The 21456-nt window shown below is 52.1% G+C and overlaps 2 protein-coding genes across 2 annotated transcripts in view; both read right to left on the bottom strand.

The window, feature by feature from the left end:
- CNIH2 (cornichon family AMPA receptor auxiliary protein 2) overlaps nt 1–21456 on the bottom strand; it is a 124305-nt gene that overhangs the window by 15959 nt on the left and 86890 nt on the right. The window lies entirely within an intron of this gene.
- On the bottom strand, nt 5867–18971 carry TMEM151A (transmembrane protein 151A). Its single transcript, XM_083715872.1, has 2 exons — nt 18373–18971; nt 5867–10846 (listed from the first exon to the last, which is right to left on the bottom strand). The coding sequence occupies exons 1-2, from the start codon at nt 18463–18465 to the stop codon at nt 9485–9487; spliced, it is 1455 nt and encodes a 484-aa protein (XP_083571998.1). The 5' UTR covers nt 18466–18971; the 3' UTR covers nt 5867–9484.

Here is a 21456-nt window from a genome sequence, read left to right as displayed (position 1 = left end):
CAAGAGCCAAGTCAATCTTCCTCCTTATGTAGGCAAAAAACAGCACCTGGGGATCCAAGTGGAGGCTGGTCCATTAGGGCAAATGAGGCACTGTCCCATCAGCATTGCAAGTGGCCCAGGAGGATGGGAGTTGTAATCCTGCAAGTTCTGGAAGGTCACAGGTCCCCCACTCAAGTCTTCTAGCTTGCATCCAGTCCAGCGGCTGCTGCTGCCTGAAGCCTTATTCTTCCTTAGTCCCAGTGTTGACCCTTGTAGAACTCAGCAAGGAGGATGGGGGACCAAACTTAGAATGGCTTAGCCTGTCAATGGCTCTGGCGCCACCTACTGGTGTGCTCCCTGCCTTCTGCCCCAATGGGCATCAGCCAACCATTAAAAGGAACCTGAAACAGCTCAGTGTGGACTGAGACCATACAATAGGCGTGGCATGGAGCGTGCGGGGAAGGGACATGGCTCGAACCCTGAACAGAAGCACGCCACTTGGCAGCATTTTGTTTAAAGGTCCCGGTTGTATTAATTCCACCCAGTCCCACTGTCAAGGCTTATTTCTTTCCAGGCATGGTCCATGATTGAAAGCTCCATGTCTGAGCAAACCCTTTATTCTGGTTTCCCCACAAAACCTGCTCTTTTAAAGCTCAATCGGAGCAAGCGGTAATCTGCATAAAAGCTGAAATTACTTTTGCTCCAATTCAGCTTTAAAGTAGTGGTGTACTGTGGGTTGTGTTGTAAGAATTTTTAGGACTTAGATATATAATAAATGTTCATAAATGTATCAAGCAAACACATACATAAATATAAAAACCACATGTCTGGAGCAGCACAGGGATACATTCCTGAAACCATTTTGACTCCCAAACTGACCAAATGTTTCTCTGCAAGCAGGGAGAGGGAATTAAGTGATTACCATCTCAAAGGAATGGCCAGACTACCAGAAAGGCAATCAGATAAGGCATTTTCAGATAACCTGGCAGACAGGAGATAAACAAAGCACTCAGATTTCTGTTGTAGACCGCCTTTTCTATGATGTATGTATGATCTTTCTGGGGGTGGTCTTGAGCTCCAGGGCAGGGAATTTCAAAATGTCTGTATAAAGGGAGGCACACCTTTGTTCTGGGTCCTCCTCCGTGTGAGGGGAGCACCCTGTTGCAACAGCGTTAATAAAGATCAGGCTGCTTTGCTTCTCAATATTCTCTGGTTGGCCTCTGTTATTTTCTCCTACCGATGGGGAACCTACACTCTATAAGGGCTCTTGTGTACCCCACAAGGGAACAAGACCAGATTCTGTTTACAACAGTTGCCAGCACCCAGGGCTGCGTGGAGGTGGTGGGTGGCAGAGAGGGAAAAGAACGGAGTACACATGTGCATTCAGCTGCCTAACGGCGTCTGTGTCACACAGGAGATCACAGCAACAGAGGTAAGAAGAGCCTTTCTGTTGTCTGGGGAGGTCACTTCCTGGTTCGTGTGGAGAAGCCATTTTCAACGATGAAAGCACACAGCTGCATTGAGGCAGCATCAGTTGTTGGAATTTTTGTGCCCCCTAACAATTTTGCGCCCGGGGCAACAGCCCCTATGCCCCACCTCCACACTACACCACTGCTTTAAATAGTGTGTTTTTGCAGGGAAAGATTGGGGCAAAAATCCAAAAATGATTTGGCATGGCGTGCTAAAGTGTGGACCTCTGCCTGGAAAGAACAGGGCACAAGATAAGTGAGGATAAGCCCTTAGTCTCCTCTCCTGAGTTATCAGATACATCTGGCTCCAAAGCAGCCTTAATTCCTGGGATCGCAGCAGCAAGACAAGACCAGGGTCCAAATCCCCACTTGGCCACAAAACTAATCGCACTGGGTGACTTTGGTAGGGAGGGAGTCGCTGCCTCTCAGCCTAACCTACCTCACAGGGCTGTTGTGCAGGTAAAATGGAGAGTGGGGAAGAAACACCCTTGAACTCCTTGTGAAGAAAGGCAGGAGATCAATGTAATAATAAAATAAGAGTTTGTGGAAACTTATGCTTCTGGAGAAAAATAAAATGGGAGTGCTGGGGTCTTTGTGAGACCAGATGCCCTTCAAACTGTGGATGGGGGCCATTTTTATTTTATTTTTTTAAGATGGGTAAGGGCAGGAAATCTGGTGCCATCTGGGCAGGGGGTCAGGCCCAATTATCCACACCCTAACAAGACTGCCCCTGTAGCACCATCTTTCTGGAATCAAACGAAAGACGGAATATGCCATTAGGTAAAGCTGGGGAGCAGGGATGGGGTGGAGCAGGAGTCAGCAAATTTACTGTGCCTTGGGCCAATGTCTCAAGCGCTGATCACCTGGCGGGCCGGAGGGCGCGTGCCCATACGCATGCGCACACGCTATTTCTGGCAGACTTCTGGGTTGGAGGAGCACTGGAAATAGCTTGTGTGCATGTGCACGGGCCTCCTCCGACCCGGATGTGCACCAGAAAAAACGCTTGCGCATGCGCACAAGCTATTTCTGGTGCTCCTCCGACCCAGAAGTGGGCAGCAGCGCCGGTAAGAGTGGACGATGGCAGTGGGTGGCGGGGGGTCACCGCAGGCCGGATAAACGAGTCCCTTGGGCCTTATCCGGCCCACGGACCTTAGTTTGGGGACCCCTGGGGTAGAGGAAGCGAGAAGAACCTGCAGATTGATAGTGTGGTAAATTATTGGTTTTGAAAGGTTCAGTTGTTCAGTGATGGCCGCCGACTTGGATGCTTTTAAGAGAGCATTGGGCAAAATCACGAAGGGCCAGACCCTAGACGGCTGCTAGCCACAACAGCTATGTTCTCCTCCTCCTGTTGGGAGGCAGCGAATGTTCCTCTGAATCACAGTTACTGGGAATCACAAGTGGTGAGAGTAGCTGTTGCACTCCAGTCCTCCGGGGGTGGTATTCTGGGGTCGCCATCTGGTTGGCCATTGTGAAAACAAGATGGTGGTCTCGATGTAGCTGGGCTCTTCTGGTGTTCTTGGCTATGCGAAAAAGGCAGCAGGTTGAGATTTTACAGGCCAAGACTGGGCAGCCGCATGAGGGGGAGGAAGAGAAGCAAGGGGAGATCTGTTCCCGTCTCTCCCGCCTGCCTGAGTCTCCCCACCACTCTGCCATCATCTCCATGGCAACGCCGGGAGGATGAGAGGATGCTCTGAGGCGTGCAAGGATGCAGGGATCAGACAGCACCACAGGCTTCCTTGCAGCCACCACCCGGGGAGAAGCGACTTACTTCCGAGCAATTGACTCCCATCTGCTCGCTGCCAAGGCGGGCATCTCCTCAGCTGCTGCGGTTGCCAGGGCAGAAGCGGGAAAGAGATACAGACAACTTGGCTGCAGGGCCTCAAAACCTTGGCCTTGCTCTGCCTGGGCTTAATTGGTCATGAAAAATAAAACACACACGCAAATAAATGAGAGGAAGGAGAGTGGCGACAGGAAGACCTGTGGCTCTTCAGGTGTTCCTGGACTACAGTGCCCATCATCCCCAACCATTTCCCTTGCTGGCTGGGGTTGATGGGAGTTGAGTCCAGCAACAGATGATAGGCTACAGCAGGGGTAGCCAACTGGGTACACTGCAGAGGCGGTTAGACTTCAACTCCCATCAGCCCCAGCCAGCACTAAATAGTGAGGAGTGATGGGAGTTGGAGTCCAACATGTGGAAGGCCCCGGGTTCCCCAATCCTGTTATAGGCATATGTCCTAACCAATCAGGGATCCCATATCTTAGAGGATTGGGCTTCCAAGGTTCTTCAGATGGTGTTGGACTCCAACTCCCATCAGCCCCAGCCAGCATGGGCAATGGATGATGGGAACTGTAGTCCAGCAACTTCTGGAGGGCCACAGGCTCATCACCCCAATCTAATTAATTGTTTCCCTTTAGGTTTTCCACTGATGGGTGGTGGGGAGGTGGAACTCAGCTGCCCTTCTTACCTGGGAGTAAGCACCAAGGAAAAATATATTGTATTGGACTATATACTGGACTGGACTGAAAGTAGCCTCCCCCCCCCCCCATCTCTTAGATTGCAGCTTCTCTACCTTATGAGGACAATGGTAGCCTGTCCTCAGGTTTTATACATGGCAGATTTGGGAGGCTAATATTCAAGCCACTCTATTTAGCAAGTTCGTAATTTTTACTGCTTTAAAATTAACCCAGAGAGCCAAAAAGTTAGTTGGTGTTTTTTAAACGGTTCTTTCACTGCCAAATCTCAAAAACTGGGCAACCATCCCCAAAGTCATTAAGCCAAAAAAGTTGGGTGCAAATTATGGCATCTTGCCCAGTTTTAAGTGGGAAAATGCCAGTTTCATTCTATTCTTTTAACACTCAGCTTTACATTACTTTTTTTTAACTATTACAGATAGTACGTACCTTGCTGAAATAATTTATGCAGTGTCCAAGACCCCTGGGGAGATGGTCAGCAGAACCAGAGCAGCAGGACTGTTCTGTGATGGGCTAAGAGCAGAGGTCGGCAACCTAAGGCCCATGGGCCGGAAGCAGCCCATGAGGATCGCTTAACCCATGGGTAGGCAAACTAAGGCCTGGGGGCCGGATCCGGCCCAATCACCTTCTAAATCCAGTCCGCGGATGGTCCAGGAATCAGCATGCTTTTACATGAGTAGAATGTGCCCTTTTATTTAAAATGCATCTCTGGGTTATTTGTTGGACATAGGAATTTGTTCATTATTTCCCCCCCCCCAAAATACAGTGGTACCTCGGGTTCAGGTTACAGACTCTGCTAATCCGGAAATAGTACCTCAGGTTAAGAACTTTGCTTCAGGTTGAGAACAGAAATCATGCTCCAGCGGCGCAGCAACAACAGGAGGCTCCATTAGCTAAAGTGGTGCTTCAGGTTAAGAACAGGTTCAGGTTAAGAACGGACCTCTGGAACAAATTAAGTACTTAACCCGAGGTACCACTGTATAGTCCAGCCCCCCACAAAGTCTGAGGGACAGTGGACTGCCCCCCTGCTGCGCCGGATCACTCCCACAGAGGATCTCCGCGGGAGTGATGCTGGTAAGCCTTGCTGACCCCTGGCTAAGAGGCTAACACAAGAGGGAAAGAGCTGTGGTTTGCATGGCTTTAATCCCCACCATGCCAGGGAGCCTGCTGGTGGTCACTACAGACCAAGGTTGGGAAAGGGCAGGCCATTGGGCAGAATGTGGCCCTCCCAGCTTCTGTGACTGGCCCTTGGCTAGAGTCTAAAACATCCAGAGAAGGCACCAGGCTGCAGAAAACTGGAAGAAGTGACCCCAGTGTTAAGTCACCCTTCATAGGATCGAGTGCCTGTCAATCACTCCGTCGGCTCAGCCCCAACTGGCTGCAACAGCAGGGGCCAGGTACTGTATATTTGAGAGGTCACAGGTCAGTAAAAGGTAAAGGGACCCCTGACCATTAGGTCCAGTCGTGGCCGACTCTGGGATTGTGGCGCTCATCCCACTTTATTGGCCGAGGGAGCCGGCGTTCAGCTTCCGGGTCATGTGGCCAGCATGACTAAGCCGCTTCTGGCGAACCAGAGCAGCGCATGGAAACGCCGTTTACCTTCCCACCGGAGCAGTACCTATTTATCTACTTGTACTCTGACGTGCTTTCGAACTGCTAGGTTGGCAGGAGCAGGGACCGAGCAACGGGAGCTCACTCCGTCGCGGGGATTCAAACCGCTGACCTTCTGATCGGCAAGTCCTAGGCTCAGTGGATTAACCCTGCATATAGGAGGCTCAGAACCTTCAGAGGCTGTTGGACTACAACTCCCATCATCCCTTGCCACTGGGCATGCTGGCTGGGGGCTGATGGGAGTTGGGAGTCCCTGAACCCCAATCTTCCTTTCCAATGTTTCCGCCCCTGCTCCCCCCAACCAGAAGACCCCCCACAAGGACACGAGAGGCGCCTACCTCGAAAGATCTTTATTGTCCTATGAGCGAGGGACTCGAAGTAATTTTTATTTCACTCCAACATCAACAAGTCCCAACGTCGCCCCACCCCCACCCCCTCCAATTTAGGTTAACAGTTCCACGTCCACATTCATGTTGCACAATAAAAAGAGTCTCTTCTCTTGAATTGCGCCTGTGTTGCATGGAGACGGGAGGAGAGAGAGCAGGAGGGAGGGAGAATGGGGGAGGGAGGAGCTTCTATACCTCGCCGCCCCCCCCACCCCGTCCCCCAGGAAAACAGGAAGAAACCAGTGGTCTCGATGCAAACTCACACTGAAGTTACAACAGCATGGCGATGGAGGCCCCCACCTGGGACTCCTCGGGCCTGTCACATGTGGAGACACCCCCCCAGTCATAATAATGGGATGCTGGGGTCGGGAATGGCAACATCTCTCCCCCCACACACACTCACACACGCCAGTCCCTTCGCACACACACACACATGCTTTCCTCACGAGGTGAGAGGAGAGCATTGTAGCCTGTGCATGGTAGAGTCTAAGGAGCATCAGGAAGCCTGGAAAAAGGTGTGTGTGTGTGTGTGTGTGAAGTCCCGCCCCTTGACATAACCTGCAGCAATGCAGGGGCCACAACTGAAAAGTCCCTGGCAGGAGGCCATTTGAAGGCTGGAGGAAGAAGCCCTGCCTTCTTAAGATTTTGGGAGAGGCAGAACCACTACAGTCCAAAAAAGTCCTATCTAAGGAACATGGAACAATGGTTGGGATCCAGAATACTGGAAGAGGCAGGAAGAAAGCAAATGTGTTTCTTTATAAACTTTTTTATAGAATCGTAGAGTCTGAAGGACCACAAGGGTCACCTAATCCAACCCTCCCCCACAGGGCAGGGATCTTTTTCCCAACTGGTACTCGCACCCGTGAACCTATGATTAAGAGTCTCATGCTCAACCTACTGAGCTATTCCAGGGTGTATCTACACTACAAGCTTGTTATCCTCCCACCCTCCCCGGAGGATCGTGGCATTCCAGGAGTGCTCAGAATTAGCCCAAGCCTTATTAAAATAAAAATAAAAATGGTGCTCCCGTCATTTGCTCAGAAAAGGGAGAACGAATTGTTAAGCCAGCCTAAACCTGTGGCTGTCCCAAGGTCGCAACCACACCAGATATGTAAAGACACCCTCCTGCCACCTTAAGCCATGTCTCCTTGCCCGCAAAGAATTCTGGGAACTGTAGTTTACTAAGGGTGCAGGGAACTGTAGCACCAAGGGGGTTTCCTAACAACTCTTAGCCCCCTTGACAAACTACAGTTCCTGAGATTCTTTGGTGGACGTTCAAGGGCCGTTTTAACTGTGTGGTGGTGTTCCCAACGTTCAAGGCAGATCCGTTAAAACGACTGGGTGTGACTAATTTAGGATTGAAAAACCAGTGCGTCTGCTCTTGAGTAGAGCATAGCTGGCCACAACACAGGGGGCAGACAGGGCCCACGACCACAGGAGACAGGCGTGAATGACTGTATGGAAAATGTGCGCCTGGGCCCTCCATTGCAAGTCTGGACAGGTCAGCCAAGTCCTGTCTTGGTTTATGGCCTAAGTCCAACATCCTTTTCCACCTTCCAGTATCCTCAGCAGCCCTGAACTACCGAATGGTGGCTATGTCCCTAGGAATATATCTTTCCATGTATGCAAGCCAACTCAGTAGGCGATAGCTACAGAGGCACCTGAGGGCCGCAGGCTAGTTTAGGGGGCCAGCTCTATGGCCCACACTCAAGCTCCGTCCTCCTCCCACCGCTCACTCACTGTCCTGCCAACTCAGACATTGCAAAGAGCAGCACCACCAGGAGCCAAGACGCACATGTGCTTACAAAGCGTTTCCTGGAGTGTGCAGCCAGGGCTGGCTGCTTTTCTGCTTTTCCTTGTTGAGCCAGCAAAGTTTTCCCGGCAGGCTGCGCAGAGAACAGGCAACACAGCCAGTCACACAAGCAACCAAGGAAGCGTCACTGCTGGACAGCCAATCAGGAGGAACAGCTGAGTAGGGCTCCGCCCCCAGCGCCCCCAACATCCGCCACCTCATTCTACCTAATGGGAGGACCGGCCCTGTCTGGTCCCAGGATTCCTGAAGCTGTTCAGTTACGCTTTTTTTTTTTTTTGCGGTGGAGGTGTTCCCCCCCCCTTCCGCAATAACATTTGGTCCGTCGATTCTGCACAAAGCTTTTGATGGATGGATAGCCAAAAGCGAGAGCATTTGCCTGCCCCGACAGTTTACTTTGGAAGCGAAGTACCGTCTCCCTGGATGAGACTCAATTCCGTCTAGTCTAGTATCCTGTTTCTGACAGCTGACCAGCGAGGCAGGAAGGCAAGAGCTCTCCCCATTTACCTGTCCCCAGCACCTGGCGTTCGAAGGCATACAGACTCCCCATTTTTACGCGTTGGTTACATCCTAAGGCCTTTAACTGAAATTGCGTGTTTTGGGAATGCCGTTGAAAAAGCCTGTAAACACCCTCTGAACTTTTGGAAACCCGTTAAAAAAAATTAATAATGCACCAAACTCCATCACAATTGCTCCCTCCAAACCACCTCACTCAAACTCCCAACTTTTCACTTTGCAAAGGCTCCTGAGATTGCTGGGCACTATTTTTGCAACTATCACACTCTTTAAAGGACGTTTTTGCCACTTCTGGGTTTGTGGCGAAGCTCAGGTACCTTGATTGCGCATAAATGAGGAGTTGCCTGCACTGTCTCTGAACCCAGAGGCTACGTTTAGGTAGCCACAGAGCTGAGCCCACAAAGAAAGGTGTGCATGTGTGTTGTTGTCGTTTTAAACGGCAGGTAAAAAAACCTGGGGTGGGTCGAGGCGCCAGGCCTTTTGATCTCTCTCTGTTACAAAGGCACAAATCCTCAGTTGATGAAAAATGGGGCCACCCAACTCCCAGTCAGGCTTCAGAAGGGAATCCTCTAACCCCCCCCCCCTTTAATGCATCTAAAGGCCAGGAGCAGTCAGTCTCCTGTAACTACAATGCCAGAAAGAACTGCAGGCCTCCTGACACCCTGAGTGTGATGCTTAGCCCTCGTGGTCATGGAGGGGCTCAGTGGTGCAGAGTAAAAAAACAAAACTTAAGGGGAGAAGTGATGTCAAGGCTTCTAAAGCAGCCCAAACATAGGGGTTCACACACCCCATGTTGCTCTTGGTCTTTCCTCTCTCCCCTCAGCCCCAGAAACGGCCTGCTTCAAAGCCAGACACCCCTTCCTCTGTGTCCCGCCCCCCACTTCCTTCCATTCTCAGAGAACTTGTTGAACAACCACATTCTAAGAAAAAGAAGAAGAAAGGGCATTTTGTTTTGAAGCAATGGGTTGTGCAAAACAAGCCAGCCTTTGCACAACTGGCTCCGTTTGCACACACGTGCGCGTGCACACACTCACACACAAAAAGGGTCCTTTGTTTCCCCGTCCCCCGGATAACATAGAGGGGGTTGGAAATGGCTGGACCAAATGAACCTACAGCCCGTTTTTTGTTTTTGTTTTTTTGCAGGGGCACTCAGGTAATAAGGGAAACAAGCCAGGGCGGAGGCTTTTGGGTGGCTATTTCATTTCATCTTCCCACCCCGTGGGGCTCCTCTCTCTCTGGGGTCACAGCGGAGTCCCCGAGGCCCTCCCTGCGGGGCCCGGCCTCTGCCCGTTGCGGTGGCAGCCCTCCCCGCTGTGCACAATCAGCACGGGGAAGTAGAGCGCGTCCTGGTAGCAGGGGGGGCTCTCGAGGGGCTCCGTCTCGATGCTGCTGCCCACATGGCTGCCGCTCAGGCTGCGCAGGATCCCCCCGCAGCGCCGGGCTCCGCTGAGCGAGAAGCGGCTGCAGCTGAAGGGCAGCCGGGCGTAGAGGGCCCGGGTCCCACGCGAGGGCAAGGAGTTGCTGCTGACAGTCCGGCGGCAGCGCTGGCAGCTGCGCAGGTAGGCCGCCCCGGCCACCACGGTGGAGTCCATCAGCACGGCCTCCGAGTAGCTGGGCACCAGCTGCTGGTTGGAGCGGATGTGCCACTCCAGCTCAGTCATGTCCACCGTGTTGACGCGGGAGATGCGCCGGACGTAGCCGCCCACCGCGTCCAGCGGGCTGGGCCCGTCGTCCGCCCCAAAGAGTTTCTCCACGTGGTAGTGGACGTTAGCGGTGCGGTACTCCGCCAGCACCCGCAAGGGCCAGGAAAGGAGGAGGAAGGAGGCCAGCCAGAAGACCCACCGGCGGGTGTACCAGGGGGGACGCCCGGGGTCGGGGAAGACCATCATGTGCTCCTTGAAGTCCACGTTCTTGAGGTGCATGCCCTCGCGGGCCTCCATGTAGTCGTCCAGGCCTTCATTCTCGCCGAAGAAGCGGGCCCGCTGGGTGAGGTAGGCCGCCTCGGCCTCCCCTGTGGCAAAGCTGAAGCACTTGGTGAAGCGCAGCTTGGTCACCGGGTAATCTGAGAGGCCCAGCAGCTCCTTGGAGACGTCTTTGACGCCGTGGCCGGCGTAGTCGAACTCGGTCTCAGCCACGTGGGTGTTGACGCGCTCGTGGTAGACTTGTGTGGTGGTGTAGGCATCGCCGTTGCGGTAGCGGGTGACCTGCCGCGTGCGGCGGATGTAGTGGTAGCTGATGGCCTTCCACCAGATGCAGGGTGTGGCCTGCTGCATGCGCTGCACCTTCTCGTAGACGCTGGCCGTGTCCACGCGGTACTGCATCTGGCCCTTGGCGAAGCGGTGCCAGCACTCCACCAGGTAGACCACGTACAGCATGCCCAGGAAGGCCAGGGGGATGTAGATGTAGCCGTTGGAGCAAGGGCTGTCGTGGTAGACCAGGGAGGCGTCGCGGTAGGAGTCGACGTAGTTCAGGCGCGTCACCGTCGAGAGGCGGCACCAGGCCATGACGCCAAAGCAGCCGTACATCAGCAGCGTCAGCACCAGGCATTTCCAGTGGGACTCACGGCAGAGGGAGCTGCTCAGAGATTGCTTGAGGGGGCGCTGCTGCTCAGAGAGAGAGAGACAGAGAAAAACAAAATGGTAGGTTAGTGTCGCAGGCTGGCTGGCCGCAGAGGAATGGTGGAGGAACCCAAATACCTCAAGGACCGCCTCTTTCCACATTAACCTACCCGGACCCCGAGATCACCTTCTGAGGCCCTCCTTCGTGTGCCCCCTCCTTGAGAAGTCCGGAGGGTGGCAACATGAGAACGGGGCCTTCTCTGCAGTGGCTCCCCGTCTGTGGAATGCTCTCCCCAGAGAAGTTGGCCTTCATCATACCTTTAGGCGCCAGGCAAAAATGCACCTTTTTAATCAGGCCTTTGGTTGATCCGATTAACATCCTATGCCCTTTTAAAATGTGTGGTTTGGGGGGGGGGCTATTGGGTTGTCGTTTTTATTTCTGTTAGGTATTTTGTGGTTTTATATCTTGATTTTATTCTGTGAACCACCCTGAGACCCCCAGGTATAGGGCGGTATATAAATTCAATAAACAACAACAACCACCAGCTGGGGAACCACTCAGGGGAGCAGGCTCAGAGCTCAGGGAATAGTTGTGGGTCAGAGGGAGAGGACTGTGGGGAAGGGGTGTCAAGATGGAGAAGAGGCAACAGGGTTTAGTGACCGGGGAGAGACTGTGGCAGCCCAGAGTCAGAAGCTGGAGAAGGGAGGCCAAGAAGCAGAGATGGGTGAGGTTTGTGAAGAGTCACGGGTGTCTCCCACTCCTGCTGCAACAAGCTCCCCCCCGTCCCGTCCCCCCCAGGAAGAGGAAAGACAGGCACAAAGGTGCAGTCTCTGATTGCTTGGGGGGAAACCCTGGAGAGAGGAGAAGACTTAGCTGGCTGTGAAGAGGCAGGGACCTCTCCGCAACTGATCCATGGGGGCGACTCCTAGGACCAGAAGAGGCATGAAGAGAAAGGAGCAGAGACAGGCAAGTAGGCTGAGTGTCAGATGGCTTGGGAAGGACGCAGCGGAGATTTAGGCAGCTGTGGGAAGGCAGAGATCTTCAGCCTCTGCAACTGCCTCATGGGGCAAGGCCTACCAAGAAGTGTTGCTGCGCTCATTAGGCTCTGCTGCCCTGAGCAGGCCTTGTTTCTGCTAATAAAGAGTTAAATTCGCGTACCCTTGTTGCTGGCTGGCTCCCTGGCAGCTAGATATTCCAGACCCTGTCCCTGAATGCCCAGCTTCTGTTAAAAGCAGCATATACAACGCAAGTCGCTAGTCCTCCTGCTGGTGCTCACTGGGATTGGTAGGGTGGAAGGCAGGGAGCCCAACAGTAGGGGGAGCCAGAGAGCCAGTGAAAGGCAGAGCCAATGAAGTCTAGCTTCTTCCACGTCTAGTCGTCCTCCTCCATAGCTGTCAACGTTTCCCTTTTTTTTAAGGGAAATTCCCTTATTCCGAATAGGATTCCTCATAGGAAAAGGGAAAAGTTGACAGCTATGTCCTCCTCCCTGCTGAGTTCTCCAAGGGGCAACACCGAGACTAAGGAGGAGGAGGAGGACAGGCAAAGTCATCCCTCTAGACTGGCTGGAAGAAGGCTGGCAGAGTTTAAAGGGGCAGTGCCCCATTTGCCCGAATAGACCAGCCTGGAAAGTATATGGGGAAAAGGACATTGTAAAATTAATGAATCTTAGAATGATGTTGGATTGAAAATAAGTGGTTTCTAGCTGTAATGGTATAAAAGAATATGAAAAAATGGTATAAGTAAAAACTCAAGGTTATAATAATTTAAGATTTAAGGATCTGGGTAGAATAAAGAGGGAAAGAAACTTCTGAGCTAATAAATTTGAATTGGAATACAAAAAAGGGAGGTATGAGGAGGTCCGAGAAACAAGTAAATGAAAAATAATGTGATGAAAAGATCGATTGCTTTTAACAATTTTTATTTTGTATTTTGTATTTTTTCTTTTTCTTTTTTGTAATGCAAAAATCTTAATAAAAATTTATTTTTTAAAAAAGGAAAGTATATGGGGAAAAGGATACTGGCAGGATTCCGACCATCTGATCGTTAAGAGAAACAAGTTTCTTCTGCTTTCCTGAATCCTGGCAGCTATGATGAATGACAGGCCTGGCCACATCTTCCTGATGCCGTTATCAGAACTACCAGACACATCAAGGAACACACCTCATGACTTGGATTTAGGCTGTTTAGCCAACACTGGAGGGGAGCAGTCTTTTTAGGGACATTAAGAAGAATGCTGTTGCTACATCAGACCCAAAGGGTCTAACCCAGTACAGTGGTACCTCAGGTTACAGACGCTTCAGGTTACAGACGCTTCAGGTTACAAACTCCACTAACCCAGAAATATTACCTCAGATTAAGAACTTTGCTTCAGGATGAGAACAAGAAATCATGCTCCAGCGGCGCGGCGGCAGCAGGAGGCCCCATTAGTTAAAGTGGTGCTTCAGGTTAAGAACAGTTTCAGGTTAAGAACGGACCTCCGGAACGAATTAAGTACTTAACCCGAGGTACCACTGTACCCTGCTTCTTGTGGTGGATAGGTTGGTGTTTCTAGGAAACCAGCATGTCTTTCTTCTATTGCAAACCCTTTAGCATTGGGGATAGACTGCTCCTGAGCATCATGGCTCCATTCGGCCCCCAACAAACCTCTGGACCTACAGAAACTGTACTGCTGTCTGGTCCTTCTCCCCACCCCTCGGTTTCACTGCAACTACATTGGTTCCAGGTTAGGCCAGCAGGGGTGTGTTTTCATTTTGTGTGTGGTCACTGTCCTCCTGACACAGATCGAACCATGCTCCTGACACGTGGATCACCTGCTTAAAACTTTTCAGCGAGGTTCACGGTCGGCCCATCTCCCTCGCGAACTGCGCCCTCTGTTGTGGGAAGCGATGCTCTGGGTTTATGTGCTAATAGTCGTTCTGCCTCAGACCAGGGCTGCCCACATCCTCCCACCCTGGTTTCCCATCCCAGGATGCAAAGGTTTTGGCAAAGGCTTCTGGGAAATGTGCCAAGAGCAAATGGCTATTAGGGTGGTCCCTGGGGAGGGGGGAGAGAGGCATCAGGAAGGAGATTGGCCATTTGCAGTCCTGCACTCAGAGAGAAGGAGTTAGAGAAGGAAGGAAAACACGTGATGAGAGCATAAGAGGACTGCGACTTGGTTGAACTAAAAAGCCTATAGAGTCCAGAATCCTGTTCCTCATAGCAGTGTTAGAAACTCAGATCTATAAGCCAAAGGGCACCTTAAACCTCAGTTTGGACTCCACAACAGAATGTCTAGGCACCTTTTCCCCCAATGAAATTTATCATCATCATCATCATCATCATAATTTCTGTATCGGTTTTTGTTTTAAAGAAAAGTAAGCAGCAAACTCCCTGCATGTAAAAAGCCAGAGTGTCAGGGAAAAGCGTTCCGCTTACTTTTTCTCCTTGGCTTGCTAGATTTCTATATGCAGTGACATGTGCTTTATTTTTGTGGAATTACATTTAAACATGCAAAACTCCTCCCACCAGCTACAAGCAAAAGCCCAATGTGGTTCAGCCCACACTCAGTTCTGCCGAGTGTATAAAAAGGAATGTAAACACTAAAACCAGACTGGGGGGGGGGGAATCAATAATCAGGCCCACAAACTGCACGGGCAGCTAGCTCTGAAAAGGGCCGCACTACCCCACAGATATTGAAGAAAACAAGTTGAGAGCCCCCTTGTTAAAGTTCTCATGTTGATATTAATAGAATTTCCACCCAGGCTGGAACGCACAACATGGCATTGGCCTGCACTACCACTCCTGGCCAGTAGGGTGGGGAGAGCACAAGGAATTATGGGAAATGGACGGGGCATCATGGGAAATATATCTGCTTCAAGTTTCTTAAGTGTGCGGTATGCCTGAAGGGTATTTTTTAAATTACTGATTTGAATATGTTATTTAATCACAATTATATAAAGATACGGTTAAGATTCTTTCTCCCCAAGAACATTCGGACGCTGACCCCTGAGTCAAGATTTTTGAAAAAATGTTTTAGATACTTGGAATGCCAGTGTCAAATTTTTAGGTGCTCATGGGATCTAGGAAACAAGGATCTTGCGGCACTGAAATACAGGTGCCCCTGAAAGCTGCGGGGGGCTTAGCCCAGGAGTTTCCAACCCAGCACCACCAAAGGCTCAGAGCTCCCATTTCATTTCTTTCTTTCTTTAAAAGTCTCTAGCTCTCCTGGAAAGCACGAAATGTGGCAAAATGTGCAGGTAACCTTCTAAGCGATTTATGTGAAGTGAGATTGCGTTGCAGCTGCCTTGTATATTTCTCCTGGCGCTGAAGAATGCTCCCTGTTGCTGTCGGGCAGAAGCGGCGCCAGGGCCTGTGTGTGTGTAATCAATATTGTGTGATCTTCACAATCAGGGCCAGCAGGGCGCTGCTGACATCCCGCAGGAAACGTAAGGTTGCCAGAGGTGGCCGTCTCTCCAAGTTCATGTAATGTTGTGCTCCCTGTGGCAGCCATTTTGTATTATGCCACACACCCACACACAAGCCAGCACCCTCTCAAAATTCAGAATGTACCCACTGGGCACAAAATGTTAGCGATCCTTGGCTTCGCCCATCAAGACACCAGCAGAAAGAGTGCCTGCTGGACCAGTCCAGTGGCCTATCTAGTCCAGCATCCTGTTCTCACAGTGGCCATCCAAGATGGCGGCCATCACTGCCTCCTGGAGGAGAGAAGCCGTCAAGACCCCTTTCCTACCTGGCAGGACTAACGTCTAGCCTTCACTGTCATAATAGATCAGAGCAGGAAGGGCAGTGTTTCCCAAACTTAGGTCTCCTGCTGTTTATGAACTACAGCTCCCATCATCCCTGACCACTGGTCCTGCTAGCTAGGGATGATGGGAGTTGTAGTCCAACAACAGCTGGAGACCCACCCTGCTCCAGGTGATGCTGGACTCCAACTCCCATGATTCCTGACCATCGGCCATGCTGGCTGGGGCTGATGGGAGTTAGAGTCCAAAGGGCCACTGGTCCACCCCATACCAGACAGGAGGATCCACTGGGCCAATGTGGCAGAATGGGCTTTGCCTTATATTCTACTGGGACTCAGAACTGTCAACTCAGCACAGGCAGGGAAAATAGTTGGTGCCATCGCTTGGCAGGGTCAGGCTGATACGGGGGGGGGGGTGAAGGGCACTGGAATTGGCAGACAGGAAAGAGGCAGCTCAGGAAGTAGGACCATGAAGGACCTTGAAAGATGTAAGAGGAAGAGTCGGAGGCTAGAAGGCTAGCCATATCCTCTCGCTTTCGATTGTCCTGACTTAATCTTGGGAACTGCAGTTTGCTAAGGGTGCTGAGCGCAGTTTGGAGACGGCTGTCACAGCTACAATTCCCAGAGTGACTTAGCAGCCAATGCTTTAAGAGACTCCCACATTCCTCTTCACAGAGCCACAATTCCCAGAGCACCTTGGGCAGATGAACAGACCATTAATTCACTCTGGGAATTTGGTCCTGTGAGGAACAGGGGCATCTGTTAACAACTGCAGTTCCAAGGGTGGTTACACAATATATCCTTCTTCCCAGGGAACTCTGGGAACTGGAGCTTTGTGAGGGGAACAGGGGTGTCCGAACAACTGTCAGCACCCTTAACAAACTTCACTTCCCAGGATTCTTTGGGGGATGCCAGGACTGTTTAAAGCGGTGTGATATTGCCTGAAGTGCAGATGGGGCCTCTGAATGCCAGATGATGAGAAGCGTAAGCAGGGAGAGATGCTGTTGCAATTAAGGTCCGGCTTGCAGACTCGGGAGCCCTGGTTGACCATTGCGAGGAACAAGACGCTGGACTAGATGGGCCATTGGCCTGATCCGACGGGTTCTTATTATGTTCTATGAGCAAATCCATTAGACGTCTAACCAAAAACATTCTCCTTCCCATTTCAGCTCCCTGTACTTTAAATATTGCCTCTGTTGTTGATGAGGGAGATGGGTGACTCCAATAAGCTCGCTTCTGTGTGGATTCTAGCAGCCACCAAGTTTCAGGCAGTACTGCAGGAGCTACCTTGTCCTCCTGGCCTGGATGTTGTCATCAGTTCCGCTCCTGGATCCGTCTGGGCGGGCGCTGTTTATCAAGGCCAAGAAACCCAGAAATGCTGCTAGGACCAGTTAGGGCTCTCAACTGTGTTTTAAAACATGTAACTTGTGTTTAAGCTTGCTTTATCCTCCTCCCTCCCCATTCCTTTTTCCTTGTGTGTCATGTCTCTTCAGATTAAAAAGCTTGAGAGCAGGAATCGTCTCTGAATGACATTTGCAAGCCGCTGTCAGAAAGCCTTTTTTTTTCGCAAAAGGGCGGGGTATAAACCCCTCCTGTAAGTAAACAAACAATAAATACGTGTGCGTGCGTGGGGATATTGATCTGGGGAGCTTTGGAGGAAGGAAGCGGGGCTGGTTTGTCCTCCAGATAAATCTGAATTTTCTCAGATCAGCTAAAGGAGAAACTGTTCCCAATTATCTCTCTCCTCTTGCCACAAGACACCTAACACCAGCTTTTTCTGCAGGGCTAGGAGAGAAATGGTGGGAAGGTTGCACCATCATCAAACTCCCAATCGTGCGCAATCATCTCCAAAAATACAGCCTTTCCTCCCCCTTTTTTCATTATTTCTCTTCCACCTGACAGGCTTGGTGGCAGGATTTTCTCCCCCTCGCCATCGGACGCCCCTCACATTAAAAAAAAACCCACCAAGCCACCACACCTCCCTCGTCCCCTTGCCTGCTGGCTTTGTCTCCCACCCCCGACAACTCCCCTTTCTTCAGAGACAATCCCTCCATCATCCCCATCAGGAGTCGCTCCCACCAGCAGGGAAAAAAAGAGAGAGAGAGAGCGAGCAGCAAAGCGGAGAGAAGGACGTTGCCTGCTTCTGGTGCAATGCAGAACTTCGTGCGGGCGGACGTTTCCCCCCACCCCACCCGCCACGACCCCCCTCCCCCAACGCCGGTAGCAAAACACACACCCCTTTCTTTGCAGATCCATAAAGGCTTCCTCTAGCCGTAACCGATTTCTCTCCCTCCCTCCATCCCCGAGCTCGGAATCCCCCGCCAAATCCCGTCACCCCTTTCTGAACGCGCACAATACACAACTCCAAATCACAACGCTGCAAAAAAAATCCCGGCGATGCTGCTGAGGGTGGGGGGGGGGGCGAGGAAGGGGGGGTCCCCTATGGAGATGATGGGACAAATGAAGCCCTGCTCGCGCCGTCCCCTCTACCCGCTCCCCCCCCCATCCCCGTTTATTTTTAACCCCCGTCTGGCTATTAATAAGACACAAAGCAGCACGTGTTCCCTGCAGCAAAACTGCCGTTGTCTCCCTCCCCCCCCACCCAAAACACCCACCCCCACGCAGCCTCGCCCACCATCGGGGGTGGGGGTGGTAAGTGGGCCGAAGCTCGGAGAAGCGGGCCCCGATCCAGGAGTCTCGACACCTGCCCCACCCCGCTTTTCCCGGAGTTTGGAGAAGCCCCCCGGGGTCTCCAAATCGGTGCGCCCTGGGCGCAGCGCAAAGCGCGCCTTTCTGTGGCTCTGGGCTTCGGGGGCTGGCCGGCCTTACCTCTTCCCGAGGGGGTCCCCCCGCGGGGGTGAGCGTGGGGAGCTCCCCCGCCCCCGGCTGCTGCGCCCCCTCTTCTTCTGCCAAGCCTGGCATGGTTCACGCGTGGCGCCGCCAGCAGGCGCCCCGGCCGCATGTTAGGGGCGGGCGAGGGGCTCCGCGGCCCCGAGGCAGGAGCGGCGCCGACTCGCCCAGTCTCTGCAGCGGGGCATGGAGACGGCCGCCCTCGCCTGCTTGCCTGCCTGCCTGCCTGCCTGGCGCGCACCTTCCCCGGGCTCTCCGCTCGCCGCCCGCCCGCCCGCGCGCTCAGCTCCGGCTCCGCCCTCCTCCTAGCGGCTGGAAGGAAGCCCGCACCGAGCCAGGGCCGCCTTCCCCGCGCTGGGCCACCCCCGCCCGAGGCCCCAGCCAGGGGCCACACGCGGCCTCCGCCTCAGCGCCTCCCGGAGCTCTCCAGCCGCTTCGCCCCAATCCTCCATCTCTTCCTTGGAGGCATGACTAAGCACTGTCTAGATGCCCACGGGTTTGCCCCGTGATTCGCACGGTCAAGGGATCTGGCCTGCTGCTCGTCTGAACGCAGCACACGCGACTCCGAGAGTGCCTCTCCTCCTCTCCTATCTTATGTTCACGTCACTTCGGAAGGCGCCTTGACTTTGCTTTAAGAGGAGTCCTGCAGACGTCCCGCAGTTCTATGCACCTTGGCTTTATACGGTGGTCCTTTTTGGAGAGGCCGAGAGGCGGATGGTCTTCTTGTCATCTGGGCAGCCCAGGACCTCCAGACACAACTGCCCAGGCTTGAGCCCCGGGGTGGTCACTTCAGTGCTGCTAACGCAGTGGTTGGACTTCACCCCCGGAGGCGCACAGGGATGCGAACAAAATAAACCACCAGACCCCATTTAGTTCAGCATGATGAGCGCCGCAACCCGAGTCGGTCACGACTGGACCTAATGGTCAGGGGTCCCTTTACCTTTACCTTTTACCTGTTCTCACAGTGGCGAACCAGGCGTCTGTGGGAAACCAGCAAGCAGGATTTGACTAAAAGGGAACTGTCCCCTGTTGCAGATCCCAGCAGCTCCTATTCAGAGCATAGCACGGCCATCCTGGTTAGTAGCCATTGATACCAATGAATTTGTTTGATAATCTTTTGAAAGCAGTCCAAGTTAGTGGAGCCCTGCTCCATCAACCTCAATCCGCCTTGAGTCAGCTCCCTCCTGCCTGCCTTACACCTAGCCCAGAACTGGGGTGGCCCTGCCTGTCAGCTCGCTCCCTCTAAGTTTCAGTGTTGCCTCTTGTAGAACTCAGCAAAAAGGAGGAGGAGGAGGAGGAGGATGGGGACAAAACTAGAATGACTTGGCTCTGCCTGCCATGTCTCTGGCGCCACCTACTGTTAGCCTCCCTGCCTTCTGCCCAATGAGACCAGCCTCCGCAGGAGTTGGCAGTCAGCCCTTCTGAGGCTAATGGACCTTATTCCTAAGCAAGGAGGTCATAGGATTGCAATCTCAGCTTCCTGGCACTTACCAAGCCCCTGGAGGCATCAGTTGATGTATATATAATATGTGTGGACCAGATCCAAGTGATGTCGGAACTAGAAAACAGGGATGGGAAAACTGGGGAGCCTCCAGGTCCTGCTTGACTCTAACCCCCATCAGCCCCAGCCATAGCCAATGGTCAGGTTGTTGAGGGCTGGAGTCCATCTGTGACCTAGATGTTTCTCTATTCTAGCTGTGTTGCCCTAAAAGAGTCTTTTGCCTCCTCAAGGCACAATGAGTTTCAAGGATGTACACACCATAGGTTTAAGTCGACAACCTCACAATGAGAACTGTAGTATATGAAGGGTGCTGGGAATTGTAGCTCTGTGAGAGGTAAACTACAGTTCCCATGATTATTTGAGGGAAGTCATGTGCCTACTTCACTCATATAATCCAGGTTATATTTGCTCCCTTTATCGATTCAGGGTTTCATATTATGCAGTTTTCGAGGTGGGTTCTCTCCATCGTCCCCCACAGAAAAAGCACACAGAGACCACCTGGGTACATTTCAAGGATAAGATGGGAAACTTGCAAATAGATTCTTACATAGATCAACATGGTATCTTCCTGAGGCTTGCTGGTGGGAATATTTTTAGTCAAGCTACAACTATTTAGTATCAGCCTTTCATTGCGCAGGAAGTCTAAAAAAACACACACAAAAAACTCCCAAATAAATCAGTGCAGTTTTTAAACCAGCAGCTAAAATCAGAGCAGTTTTGAAAGTTCAGCCTGCCATCTTGATTCAAAATGGCATCCATTCGTATCCAAACACGGACGAAAACCTGCTCCTTGATCTCATGCAAAATCAGTGCAGCTTTGAAAAGTTCTCTCCGCCATCTTGATTCAAAATGGCTGGTGGGGGGGATGGGAATTGGAACTGCAGGGCACATCCCTGATATGGATGCCACTAGGGAGGGGGTGGGGTGAGCTTCCCTTGGGAGAGTCCCAGAGCCTGGGTGCAGCCATTGAAGAGGACCTCTTCCTAGTCATAGAACCATAGAGTTGGAAGGGATCCCAAGGGCCATGTAGTTGAACCCCCTGGCCCTAAGCAAGAAAACTTCAGGGGGCATTCTGCCACAGAGGAGAAGGGCCCTCTTACAATGCTCTCAATAGGCAGGCTGGTTCATATTGTTGCATGCCAAGTTGCGCGAGATCCCAGGCGTTCCAGGTGCGCTTACCCAGGGTCCGTGTTTCCTTTTGGAAATGAGGGACAGCAGAGACTGTGGTGCCTTTATGATATATGGTTTATTTACACATATATGCAACCTGAGCCTGAGATGGAGGGGCCCACTGCACTAACACCCCCAGATGATTTTGCTTCTCCCATAGGCACAGCCTGGATCCAAAACCAGACACCAGCCATTGTGCTCTGACCCTCTCTCCAGCTTGCCGCATTTACCAGACTGCAACCTTTCCCCTCCAGGTCACATTCCAGCCAACTCTAAACTCTAAAGCCTTGCTTTTGTTCTTCTAAGTAATGCTAAGCTGGAGGAGGGACCCCATTCATTTTGGCACCTGGCAGGGAGCTCCCTATCCTTTCTTAATGGACCGTTACATTTCC

Source organism: Podarcis gaigeae (assembly GCF_964106915.1).
Source record: "Podarcis gaigeae genome assembly, chromosome: 16".
NCBI lineage: Eukaryota > Metazoa > Chordata > Lepidosauria > Squamata > Lacertidae > Podarcis > Podarcis gaigeae.
This window is presented reverse-complemented; position numbering and strand designations above follow the sequence as displayed.

Excerpts from the sequence above, each read along its gene's own strand:
- TMEM151A (XM_083715872.1), bottom strand. The coding sequence starts at position 18,465 with ATGCCAGGCTTGGCAGAAGAAGAGGGGGCGCAGCAGCCGGGGGCGGGG. Across the intron at positions 10,847-18,372 it reads GGGGACCCCCTCGGGAAGAG|CAGCGCCCCCTCAAGCAATC; the intron begins GTAAGGCCGGCC and ends CTCTCTGAGCAG.